The 13269-nt window shown below is 44.2% G+C and overlaps 1 protein-coding gene across 1 annotated transcript in view; it reads left to right on the top strand.

Annotated features, from left to right (window-relative positions):
• The window catches only part of LOC129695118 (myosin heavy chain, clone 203-like), a 32314-nt gene extending 21008 nt beyond the window's left edge, over nucleotides 1-11306 (top strand). The window contains exons 7-13 of the mRNA XM_055631864.1: nucleotides 108-225; nucleotides 780-832; nucleotides 3798-3930; nucleotides 6405-6511; nucleotides 7506-7597; nucleotides 9433-9541; nucleotides 10580-11306. Of these exons, the coding sequence (XP_055487839.1) occupies nucleotides 108-225; nucleotides 780-832; nucleotides 3798-3930; nucleotides 6405-6511; nucleotides 7506-7597; nucleotides 9433-9541; nucleotides 10580-10630 (663 nt within the window). The 3' untranslated portion in view covers nucleotides 10631-11306. The remainder of the gene's footprint in view (nucleotides 1-107; nucleotides 226-779; nucleotides 833-3797; nucleotides 3931-6404; nucleotides 6512-7505; nucleotides 7598-9432; nucleotides 9542-10579) is intronic.
• The last annotated feature ends 1963 nt before the right edge of the window (nucleotides 11307-13269 follow it).

Genomic DNA, 13269 nt, shown 5'->3' on the forward strand with positions numbered 1-13269 from the left:
CTGTACAGTCATAAAGCAAAATATTTAATCTAGAATTCGAATGGTGGCTATTTCAGACCATTAGAAATCCCTTGGCTTTAATTGACACTAAACTTATTTCTACCCAGCTTGTTTCTGCTCAGAAGCTTCTGCTGGAGCACAAAGATGCGGAGATTGACTATGAAGAGGAGGACGACCAGTTATACCTAAAAGTGAACTGGCCACAATACGTCGAGGCACAAAATGGTGTGTGTATAGTATGACTTTCATTGGGTAAGAAGGAACTGGGGATGCTGATTTACACCGAAGATAGAACAAAATGCTCGAGTCAGCAGGTCAGGCAGCATCTCTGAAGAAACGAATAGGTGTAGTTTCTGATCAAGACCCTCCATCAGACCGAGAGTCAGGGAGGGGGAAATTAGAGGTATGGGGAGGTACAGAATAAAGCAGTGCCCGCATCGATGACTCGGGGTGAGGGGGGGGGGGTGGAGCTGACAATGGTCCATTGTTGGCTGGGGATGAGGTGCTCATGAAGGAATATAAATGGTGAAATTAGCAAGAGGACTAGGGTGGGGGAGAGATGGGGAGATAGAGAATGGAAGGGTTATTTGGTTAGAGATCCTTCATTCTCTTGTGTAAAGGAACTGCAGTTGCTGGTTTAAACTGAAGATAGACACATAAACCTGGAATAAGTCAGCGGGACATGCAGCATCTGTGTAGAGAAATTAATTGGTGATGTTTCAGGTCAGGGACTCTTCCTCGTTCTCTTTATTTAAATGGTGATGCGTGTTTTCTTGCAGAGAAGCTTCAAAAAATATTGGAAACATATGAAGAGCAATACCAGAACATGCAAGTAGGTTTAGAACAAGTTACCAAGGGAGCAGCTTCCCCGGTTGGGAGAATTTGTGATGCATTTAATTCCCCCACGTACAGTCTTAATTCCAAGTGTGCGCATTCTGCACAGATTCAAGAGTCTCAAGTATCCTGCTAATTAATTAATTACATTGCATTTTACAAATAATTTTATGTTGCTTATTCAGATTTTTTGTTTAAAATGGGTCATTTAAGTAAATTTTTGTTTTGCTCTTTTCTATCATCATCCTTACTTTTTGGCTTGATGCTTGCATCTGAGGGGTGCTATTTGCTTCCACACCAGATGGTTTCTGTATGCATTACCACACACCTTGGACATGGAGAAAGTTTACTGAATTAGCTGGTGTGGTTGGGGAAGCAACAGAGTATTTCCAGACTTGCCTATTAATATTATACGGTCATAAGGAATAGTAGAATTAGGTCATTCGGCCCATCAAGTCTACCCCACCATTCAATCATGGCTGATCAATTACTCCCTCCTAACCCCATTTTCCTACCTTCCCCTCATAATCTCAGACCCCTGTACTAATCAAGAATCTATCTGTGCCTTAAAAATATCCACTGACTTGGCCTCTACCGCCATCTGTGGCAAAGAATTCCACAGATTCACCACCCTCTGGGTAAAGAAATGTTACCTCATCTCCTTCCAAAAAGAACGTCCTTTAGTCTAGACCTAAAGGGCATAGCCTCAGGATAAGGATTGGCTTCAAAGCTGCAATAGACAATAGGCAATAGGTGCAGGAGTGGGCCATTCGGCCCTTCAAGCCAGCACCGCCATTCAATGCGATCATGGCTGATCATCCCCAATCAGTAGCCCGTTCCTGCTTTCTACCCATATCCCCTGACTCTGCTATCTTTCAGAGCCCTATCTAGCTCACTCTTGAAAGTATCTAGAGAACCGGCCACCACCGCTTCTGAGGCAGAGAATTCCACAGATTCACAACTCTCTATGTGAAAAAGTGTTTCCTCATCTCCGTTCTAAATGGCTTACCCCTTATTCTTAAACTGTGGCACCTGGTTCTGGAATCCCCCAACATCAGGAACGTGTTTCCTGCCTCTAGCGTGTCCAAGCCCTTAATAATCTTATCTGTTTCAATAAGATGCCCTCTCATCCTTCTAAACAAGCTCAGTCGCTCCATTCTCTCAGTATATGACAGTCCCGGCATCCTGGGAATTAACCTTGTAAACCTATGCTGCACTCCTTCAATAGCAAGAATGTCCTGCATATAATACTCCAGGTGTGGTCTCACTGGGGCCCTATACAACTGCAGAAGGACCTCTCTGCTCCTGTACTCAACTCCTCTTGTTGTCCAACATGCCATTCGCTTTCTTCACTGCCTGCTGCATATTTACTTTCATTGACTGCTGAACAAGGACCCCCGGATCTTTTCCTTTTTCCAACTTGACATCATTTAGATAGTAATCACCCTTCCTGTTTTTGCTACCAAAGTGGATAACGGCACCCTGAAAAGCATCCTCCTCACAGTTCACACTGCCACCCAGCTTTGTGTCATCTACAAATTTGCTAATGTTACTTTGATTCCCTTCATCTTAATCATTAATGTATATTGTAAATATCTGCACAGAGTCTTGCAGTACCCAACTAGTCACTGCCTGCCATTCTGAAAGGGACCTGTTAATCCCTATTCTTTGTTACCTGTCTGCCAACCAATTTTCTATCCATGTCAGCACTCTAGCCCTAATACCATGTGCCCTAATTTTCCCCACATGGTATCCCCCATATGAAATGCTTTCTGAAAGTCCAGGTATACTATATCCACTGGCTCTCCCTTGTCCATTTTCCTAGTTACAGCCTCAAAAAATTACAGATTAGTCTAGCATGAAACCCTTCGTAAATCCATGCTAACTTGGACCGATCCTGTTACTGCTATCCAAATGTGCCGCTATTTGATCTTTTATAATTGGCTCCAGCATCTTCCCCACCACCGATGTCAGGCTAACTGGTATATAATTCCCTGTTTTGTCTCCCCCGCCTTTCTCAAAAAGAGGGATAACATTAGCTACCCTCCAATCTACAGGACCTGATCCTGAATCTATAAAACATTGGAAAATTATCACCAATGCGTCCTGATTTCTAGAGCCACTTTCTTAAGTACCCTGGGATGCAGACCATCAGGCCCCGGGAATCTACCCAACACCATTTCCTGCCTAATGTGGATTACCTTCAGTTCCTCCGTCACCAGAGATCCTCTGGCCACTAGTACATCAGGAAGATTGCTTGTATCCTCCTCAGTGAAGACGGATCCAAAGTACTTGACATTTCTCCTCTGATGGTTGAGAATCTTTTGAGTTCTTTACCCTCCAGAGCTGTGGGTGGAGAAACCATTCAGTATATTCAAGGGTTAGCCAGCTAGAATTTTACACTGCGGGAAGTTGAGGGTTATGGGGATTAGGTAAATGTTTAGATCACAGATCAAATCAGACATGATCATGTGATAGAATGAATAAGGCTCAAGGGCTGATTTTTTAACGTAATAAAAGTTTCCAATTATCCAAATCTACAACTTGCAATTCTAATGACGTAACAATATGTCTTGAAGGTGTACATTAATAGGAACAAGTCAGTGCTTCATTGCCCATAGGTCCATTTATCTTAAAGACAATTAAAATAATTTTACTTAAATCTGAAAATCACTGAAATCATCATTTCCAGAAGCGAATAAAAAATGGTAAACTTTTTAAAACTATATTTTTCACCATGATGTTCCGTTTTTAATGCTTATTCCACCTCTGGTCGTCTTGCCGAATAACTCTAAACTTCAAATCAGCTTGCTATTTTGTTAATTAAATATGTCCCGGAGGCAAACATAGAGAATCATTACTCTTGTATCATGCCGAAGCGTTTCTGTTTCTTATGGCATCAAGCATCTAATTGGCCAGTTAGATGAGTGGATGATGTTGCTTTGTGTGTAATGTGTCTGTAGATAAGTGAATCTGAATCTGCAGAGGAACTGGTGAAGTGGCAAGAAACGGATTATAAACCAACACCGAGCCATGACAACAATGAGTGGACTGTGATGGAATTAAAGATGAATCAAGTTGAAGAAAAAAAAGAAGGTAAATTGTGGTGCTCTCTGGTTCTCTCTTAAACGAACCATACAGTTTACTTTGTTTTAACTTAAAATATTTAAGAAGTGAATGACTTGATTTGATCTTGATGACTTGAAAGTTGAGTGCACCTCTATTTTGGGATCTGTTGTCCATATTTCAGTCGAGACAAAGGCACTTCACTAGCTAAATTGTGCTGTGACTCTAGAACATACCCTGCTCAGAAGTGTCGATGTGCAATTCCTGTGGAATATGATTTGCCATTGATCATTCCCACCTTCCTATGCAACCTTTACCATTGCACAATACCTGTAGTGAATTCTGTACCCTGAAAATTTGTTTGGGCTGAATTTTCTCCCCTTGTTCCATCCATTTGTTCAGAACAAATGTTGCTTGTTAGCTGCGACAAGCTTTCTTTTATTTGTGAATCGTTTAGTCCTTGGTTCTTTTACACCCTTAAGCCTCTCATGGCTCTTATAATTACTGACAGCAATGCTGAATTGTTTCCGTAATTAGTTTATGATGATAACAGATGGTTCAAAATATTTTGCCTAGTAAGATGATGTATTTAGAATCTGAGTTGTGCAGCACAGGAATGGCCTTTCATCTCACCATGTCCATGCTTATTTTTGTTTCCCATCTACACTTATCTCATTTGCCTGCATTATAAATGTCTCCTTCTATGCTTTCCCTATTACGTGTTTGTCTAAAATCGCTGATCTGCCTCCTTTGGCAGCAAGTTCCAGACTGTAGAAGAGGCCCAACCTGAAACGCCGCCTTCTCTTCTTACCTTAAACTTATGTTCTCTTGTTTTGGAACTCTACCATGGAAAAAAGATTTTGGCTCTCTACCCTGCCTCACATAATCTTACATACTTCTATCAGTCACTCCTTAACTTTCTCACTCCAGGGAAAAAGAGCCCCATCCATCCAGTTTCTCCCCATAACTAAAGTTCTCCAATCCAGGTAACATCCTTGTGAATTTTCTCTCCATTTTCTCCAAATCTATCGCTGATCAGACTGTACAAGAGGCCCAACCTGAAACGCCGCCTTCCCATGTTACCGGAGATGCTGCCTTACTCCAGCACTTTGTGTCTGTTTTTGTAAACCAGCCTCTGCAGTTCATACATAGTGTGCAGACAGGAACTGCACACAACCCTTCAAGTGTGGCCTAACTCGTGTTTTGTAAAGTTGCAATAAAACATCCAGCTATTATATTCCAAACCCACACCTACGACAGCAACCATGCCATATGCTTTCTTCACCAGTCTGTTGCCCTGCTAAATTTTGAGAACTTTGGACTTGGACCTCTAAGTCTCTATTCATCAACATTCATCAGTGCCCTGACCTGTCCTACAACCATTTTTACTTACCAAATTCTATCTGTCTGTGCTCCAGCCAACTTTCCATCTCATCTATATCCTGCTTTGATCTTGGACAAACCTCCTCGCTCGGGCAACGGAAATCTCAGCCACAATCCCTGTGGTACCACAATAATCACAGATTTCCCATCAGAAAAAACATCCTTCCATCACTGCCTCCTATTTAGATCCAACTGGCTAGCCCACCTTGCATTACATGTGCCCAAATCTTCTGCACTTGCCTACCATGTGGGACCTGATGAAATGAATGCCCTAGTAATGACTAAAATGATTAGTAGAATCCAGTTAAAGTTACTGCTCATTTTCCAAAATTGTTATAAACCCCAACTAAAATATACTTTCATTGAATTCTTTAGTTAATTCAGTAATCTAATCATTTTATAACATTTAGCTCTGCATTAAACACGCAGTTAAATTTCCTATTACATACTTTAGAGTGAGTTTTTATGAATATGCAAGTTTCACTGAAAGACTAGGAGGTTTATTTAACACGGGCAAGTGGGGTTAAACTAGATGGCATGATAGTCGGCACAGACACATTGGATGGAAAAGGACATGTTTCTGTGCTGTACAACTCTTTGGACTATTTAGTAATGAAAGGGAACACTGTTTTAACCCATAGTTTATTCCATCCATTATCTGATGTAAGTAAAATGAACCAAACTTCCTTATAATTTTTCAATGCGAAAGGATTTATTTTTTCCCCTATATTTACATTGGTAATTGCAAATGTAGAACACTTACCATTTTGTCCAAATGGCCACGACCCAGGCTTCACTCAGTTTATTAATGGATTTGCAGGTTAAATTACAAATCTGCCTCTCCTGAAAAAATACTGAAATTATATCTATACAGTTGTCTCTGTGATACCAGTGATGTTAATTTAGCTTTGTTACTGCAAGCTTTTAAAATTTAAAGCCAGCTGCAAGGTGTTTTAGCCCAGTCAGAAACTAACATCTTAACTTGGGGAAGCCACAAGGTAGCGACGGTCACCAGGGTCCAATCAGTCCATATTGTGTCTGTGTTCATGCTGTCTTTCTGAACGACGTGTCTTCCTGTGGCACAAAACTGATTGAGGATGACTGGTTCTGCTCTGATCCAGATTTGATCTCAGAACTGCAGGAGCTTGAGGAGGAAGTGGGGGATCTTCAGATACAAGGACAGGGTCAAGGATGGACAACGCAGACCACAGCTGGCCAAAAGCTTATGGTATGTGCTCAGTCTGACACTTTCAATTTAAACTTTGATTTTATATATCGGTGGAAATTTAATGCTTGAGTTCACTCAACATTTTACGCTTAGTAGAGCGTTAATTAGTAGAGCATTGGTGAATTCATTTTAGCTTGATACCAAGTAACTACATTTGGGAAATTTAAAGGGTTGTTAATACAGCAACTTTGTTGTTCCTTGGTACAAATATATTGTGAATTCATGTGCAAGGAAGTAAACGTTTCTATTAATATTTAGGATACTATTATTTATGAGGGAATAAAACTTTTGTCACAAACAGAAGAACATTCTCGTGTTTTATACCTTCTGGCCAAAGTACAGCAAGTGAAGATGTAAACTGAGCAATAGTTAAGCTGTTAGACTTCTCCAATGCTTCCGATGTCAACAACTACTCCATTGATGGTTGACCTGCCGCCAGTGCACCGATGATCACATTGGCAGCATATCTCCCAACAGCTTCAGATGGATGACCTTAATTCTGACAACGCGCTGCTAAAAGCACAGTTGGTTCAGTACAGGGAGGAGCTAAACCAGATCCTGTCTTTGAAGGATAATCAGTTGAAGGAGTTGTTGCAAAAGCAACAGCAAATTAAACCTTGAGAATGAGAAATCCATCTTTAAAGAGCAATGGATAGTTGCACAAGGACAGCTTAAACAAAGTCCCTTAAAGAACCCTTAAACAAAGGGACTTTTTAAAAGAGCACTTTCAGAGTACTAATGACATGCACGGAAACAAGCCCTTGCAACAATTAATAAATTGAGCAGGATACTAAATCTCAAGGTACTAAAGATGAAGCCATGACATTGCTCATTGGTGAGACTTATTCCTCAGGATGCATATGATGACTAAATATCTGTGTATTTATTTATTTTTTAATTTAAAAGATTCCAAGATGGACACAGCAAAGATATGTTGTAATCTTGTTTTGCATTCATGTGTGTATAAAGATTGAGCACTATTTTCATTTTGCAGGAAAAGGAAGAACTGGAAAGCATTCAACAATCAACACAGCAGGAGCGCAGAGAGCAAGATCCGTCCTGCAAGAATGAATTGGCTGAGCTAAGGTTTGGTTCTACTTGAACTGGGATATCAGTTGCATTTCTATTGTGCCATACGATCAAATGGGATTATCCCTTGATGCTTTGGCCAGCAAACAACGTTTGAAGTGTCGATGATGGTAGCAAACACGGCAGTCAATTTCCGTAGGGTGGTGTCGTAGAGCCACAAATTATTCAACTCCTTGACGAAGGAGAATCCGTCTGGTTAAAGGAGGACATTCTGTTGCCAATGGCTCAACGGCTTTCATTTGCTTTGTTTTAGATTAGATTAGTTTAGGGAGAATCTAAATCCAAGCTGACTATCAACACGCATTTGGGATTGTTTCAGTTCAATAGGCTCCCATTTGGCATATCATCAGTCCCTGGGATTTTTCAAGGGTTTATGACACAAATTCTAGACGGAATTGAAGGTGTGGTGTGTTACTTGGATGACATCCTCATCTCAGCCCCTGGCAGGCAGACACATGATGAAAGGTTGGAAGTGGTACTCACACGCCTTGAGACACACAGTGTAAGAGTGAAGGCACAAAAGTGTGAGTTCTTTTAGAACTAGGTAGAGTACTTGGGTCATAAGATGTACAAGGATAGTCTACACCCCATCAAGGGTGAAGTTGATGCGATCAAGAACGCGCCCACTCCCAGAAACATATCTGAGATACCATCCTTTTTAGGATGGCACATCCATTTCGCCCATCACTTTTAGCAACCTTGGAAAAATAAGATGTCATTAGTCTTTGGACGCACTAATGACATCTTATTCTTCCAAGGTTGTTAAAAGAAACACGTTAGTTACTTTAGACTTTAGAGATACAGCGTGGAAACAGGCCCTTCGTCCTACTGAGTCTGCGCCGACCAGCAATCATCCCGTACACTAGCGCAATCCTACACACGAGGGACAAATTACAATTTTAACCAATCCAAATAGCCTACAAACCCTCACGTCTTTGGGATGTGGGAGGAAACCAGAATACCTGGAGAAAACCTACGCAGTAACAGGGAGAAATTGCAAACTACACACAAACAGCACCTACAGTCAGGATTGAACCTGGGTCTCTGGCGCTGTAAGGCAGCAATTCTGCCCCCACTGTTACTTGATAGAATCTGAAGAACCATGTGGAATTACAGAATTCTGCTTGTACTAGCTCTGAACGATTTATCCACTTAATGCTCCCCCCTTTCCTCTTTGACATGCGCCTTTGAATTGTTTTAAAAAATATATATTATCATTGAGTTTTTTTTACCACTTTTTAAGGGAATATAACCTAGGTCATAATTTGCAGAGTGAACAGATAGAAACTTCAGCAGAAGCCTTAGGAGTCTTTGACGTCAGGAGACGTTCCGAGACGTTCTCGTGGGAATATAAACCTTAGTGTTCTGATTGGAAGAAGCTCAATGGGGAGAGATGAGGGTGTGACAATAGTGTGAATGAAATGTATAAAGATAGAAAGCATCTCCATCTTCGTTGTGCCTCTAGGGGACATCGGAGGAGAGGCACCTATTCTGCAGAATATGAAATTAATAAAAACACTTCTTTGCCTGAATTTGTCTCAAGAGCATTTGTGATTTTTGAATCTCACAACTTGAATCTCTCCTTCTCTTCCCCTGGCATTTTTGCTAGTTTCTATACCCTTGCTTCCTCCAATTCAAGAAATGGTCTTTCCTGTTCGGCTCCATCAAACCGCTTGTAGAGGAATCCACTGACTGTCGAAAGCAGCTGCTTCAAAGTCCTTGGAGAAGATTCCTTGAAAGCCCTGTGTTCTTCCCAGCCCTTGGTATCGATGACATTTCTTTGAGAAGGTGGGGTTACTGTGTTACTGTTTATACTGCTGTTTTCTTTCCAGACATGTCAGACCAGCGCCCAGGAAGCAAACCATTGAAAACGAAACATACGAGGAATATGAGGAGGCTTTTGAGAATGACTCAATTGAAAAGGTGGTGGTGGCACGGAAGGTGTGTATTGCCAATCAATTCATCGTTTTCTAGTTGTAGTCTAATTTTCTGATGTTTTACACTGCATCGTGCCCCTAACACCCCACCCCAGTGACCAGGGCAACTCTGGAAAACCTGCTTCCATGTACATACTAACTAATAAATAGGATACATAGTACATCGGTTTGGAGTGGGTGATTCAGGCATCAACACAGAAAACCTGGCCTGGTTTCATTGTCCAGCCTCGAGGTCTGCACGTGGTGCCCCTCCCATCACCCAGCAACAACTCCTCTCCTGCGAGACATGAGGTGTTTGAGTTACTCTCATGTCGCACTCACGCGAATCGGTTTTCAAATGCATATCTCTAATCTCCCTGTTTCGGTATGAAACAGTGCAGTGAATACAGGCCAAGGTGTAAGCCAAATCTCAAAATGAATGCAATAAATTTAGTTATCTCATCTTAACCAACAGAAATTCTTAAATGTAGAGACACCTTTCTAGGAATACAGAGAGCAGGAAAAAACAGCTGATGAAGGTTTATCTTTCCCCACCTTCAGCTTGCTGTATAGTGTAAGAATGGATACGTCACCCATCACCAAGGAATCCAAGACTAACCATGGAAGTACTGTCATTTTCTGATTGACTGTGACAGAGGATTGTTTAGAATCTAGACTTCCTGTCCAATAGTTCACCAAGGAATCTACATTGCTTGTTTGCTCATAGAATAGTGCATTCATTTGGACCATAGTATTGAAGCCGCTGCCACCCATTCGTACATTATAATGCGGATCTTTATAACATGATAAGTAAAAACAAATCTTCACATCTGTACCTTGGCATTTTACTAATTAGTTTAATTCTGAAAGAACTAATTAGTTGAGGTTCATAAGTGATGGGATAAGAATTAGGTCGTGTGGCCAATCAAGTCAACTCCTTGATTGAATCATGGCTGATCTATCTCTCCTTTGTAACCCCATTCTCCTACCTTCTCCGCATAAACTCTGACACCTGTATTAGGTTGATGTTAATTAGCTATTGACATCAGTTTCTGTTTTGCAGGCGAAGAGGCGAGTGAATTTTTTCAAACGTATATTCACCTCTCGAAAATGAAGACTTCACGATGCATGTTGGTGTTGAACCGGCCGACCCCTGTACGGAGCCAGTTCAGGGCGACCCACTCGTTCCAGGGCATGTCCGAGCCAGGTGTGGCTGTGGTGTTTGGTGCAACAGTGAATTGAGGAGGTCGGGAAGTCTGTTCCCAGCTGGTTCTCCAAGCTCCTAGTGTGTTGAAACCGGAGCCACAGAGGGTGGCTGCGTGACGGTAGAAGGGGCGATCAGATGACAGGCGTTGAGGTCCCAGTTGCTGTGAGTCCTGGGCGAGGTGGTGCAAAGGATGTTTGGTGTCCGAAGGGGCCTTGCACACCGGCCTGTGGGTGAAGTACTCTCTGCAAAGCTTTGGCGGGTGCGATAGCTGCGAGCACCGGCAGAAGATCCGGAGTAGGACGTAGGCAGCCGGTGATGATCCGCATGGTGTCGTTGAGGATGGCGTCCAGCTTGCTAGTATGAGCGCTGCGGCATCATGCTGGGGCGGTGTACACAGCGGTGCTGTACACGAGTGCAAGAGACCGGTTCAGAGAATAGATATCCAGGCGCCCCATGATGATCCAGCCAAGCAATGCAGGAGGTACACAAAATGCTGGAGAAACTCAGTGGGTGCAGCAGCATCTATGGAGCGAAGGAAATAGGCAACGTTTCGGGCTGAAACACTTCTTCAGACTGATAGCGGGTGGGGGGGGAAGGAGAGAAGGAATGAAAAGGGGAGGAGGAGGAGCTCGAGGGCTGGGGGATGGGAGGAGACAGCTCGAGGGTTAAGGAAGGGGAGGAGACAGCAAGGGCTAGCAAAACTGGGAGAATTCAATGTTCATGCCCCCAGGATGCAGACTCCCCAGGCGGAATATGAGATGCTGTTCCTCCAATTTCCGGTGTTGCTCACTCTGGCAATGGAGGAGACCCAGGACAGAGAGGTCGGATTGGGAATGGGAGGGGGAGTTGAAGTGCTGAGCCACCGGGAGGTCAGGTAGGTTATTGCGGACTGAGCGGAGGTGTTCGGCGAAACGATCGCCCAACCTCCGCTTGGTCTCCCCGATGTAAATCAGCTGACATCTAGAGCAACGGATGCAGTAGATTACGTTGGAGGAGATGCAGGTGAACCTTTGGCGCACCTGGAACGACTGCTTGGGTCCTTGAATGGAGTCGAGGGGGGAGGTGAAGGGACAGGTGTTGCATTTCTTGCGGTTGCAACGGAAAGTGCCTGGGGAGGGGGTGGTACGGGAGAGAAGGGAAGAATTGACAAGGGAGTTGCGGAGGGAGCGGTCTTTGCGGAAGGCAGACATGGGGGGGATGGGAAGATGTGGCGAGTGGTGGGGACACGTTGGAGGTGGCGGAAGTGGCGGAGGATTATGTGTTGTATTTTCCGGCTGGTGGGGTGAAAGGTGAGGACTAGGGTGACTCTGCCCTTGTTGTGGGTGCGGCGATGGGGAGAGAGAGCAGTGTTGTGGGGTATGGATGAGACCCTGGTGCGAGCCTCATATATGGTGGCGGAGGGGAATCCCCGTTCCCTGAAGAACGAGGACATTTCCGATGCCCTGGTATGGAATGTCTCATCCTGGGAACAGATGCGGCGTAGGCGGAGGAATTGAGAGTAGGGGATGGAGTCCTTACAGGGTCAGGGTGGGAAGACGTGTAGTCCAGATAGCCATGTGAGTCAGTTGGTTTATAGTGTATGTCGGTCAGGAGTCTGTCCCCTGCGATGGAGATGGTGAGGTCAAGGAATGGTAGGGAAGTGTCGGAAATGGTCCAGGTGTATTGTAGTGCCGGATAGAAGTTGGTGGTGAAGTGGATGAAATCAGTGAGTTGTGTGTGGGTGCAGGAGGTGGCCCCAAAGCAGTCGTCAATGTAACGGAGGTAGAGGTCGGGGATGGGATCAAATACAACACATAATCCTCCGCCACTTCCGCCACCTCCAACGTGACCCCACCACTCGCCACATCTTCCCATCCCCCCCCTTTGTCTGCCTTCCACAAAGACCGCTCCGTCCGCAACTCCCTTGTCAATTCTTCCCTTCTCTCCCGTACCACCCCCTCCCCAGGCACTTTCCGTTGCAACCGCAAGAAATGCAACACCTGTCCCTTCACCTCCCCCCTCGACTCCATTCAAGGAGCCAAGCAGTCATTCCAGGTGCGACAAAGGTTCACCTGTATCTCCTCCACCCTCATCTACTGCATCCGCTGCTCTAGATGTCAGCTGATTTACATCGGGGAGACCAAGCGGAGGTTGGGCGATCGTTTCGCCGAACACCTCCGCTCAGTCCGCAATAACCTACCTGAACTCCCGGTGGCTCAGCACTTCAACTCACCCTCCAATTCCCAATCCGACCTCTCTGTCCTGGGTCTCCTCCATTGCCAGAGTGATCAACACCGGAAACTGGAGGAACAGCACCTCATATTCCGCCTGGGGAGCTTGCACCCTGGGGGCATGAACATTGAATTCTCCCAGTTTTGCTAGCCCTTGCTGTCTCCTCCCCTTCCTTAACCCTCGAGCTGTCTCCTCCCATCCCCCAGCCCTCGAGCTCCTCCTCCTCCTCCCCTTTTCCTTCCTTCTCTCTCTCCCCCCCCACCCCCCACCAGTCTGAAGAAGGGTTTCGGCCCGAAACGTTGCCTATTTCCTTCGCTCCATAGATGCTGCTGCAC

Source organism: Leucoraja erinacea, unplaced genomic scaffold (genome assembly GCF_028641065.1).
Source record: "Leucoraja erinacea ecotype New England unplaced genomic scaffold, Leri_hhj_1 Leri_944S, whole genome shotgun sequence".
Lineage (NCBI taxonomy): Eukaryota > Metazoa > Chordata > Chondrichthyes > Rajiformes > Rajidae > Leucoraja > Leucoraja erinaceus.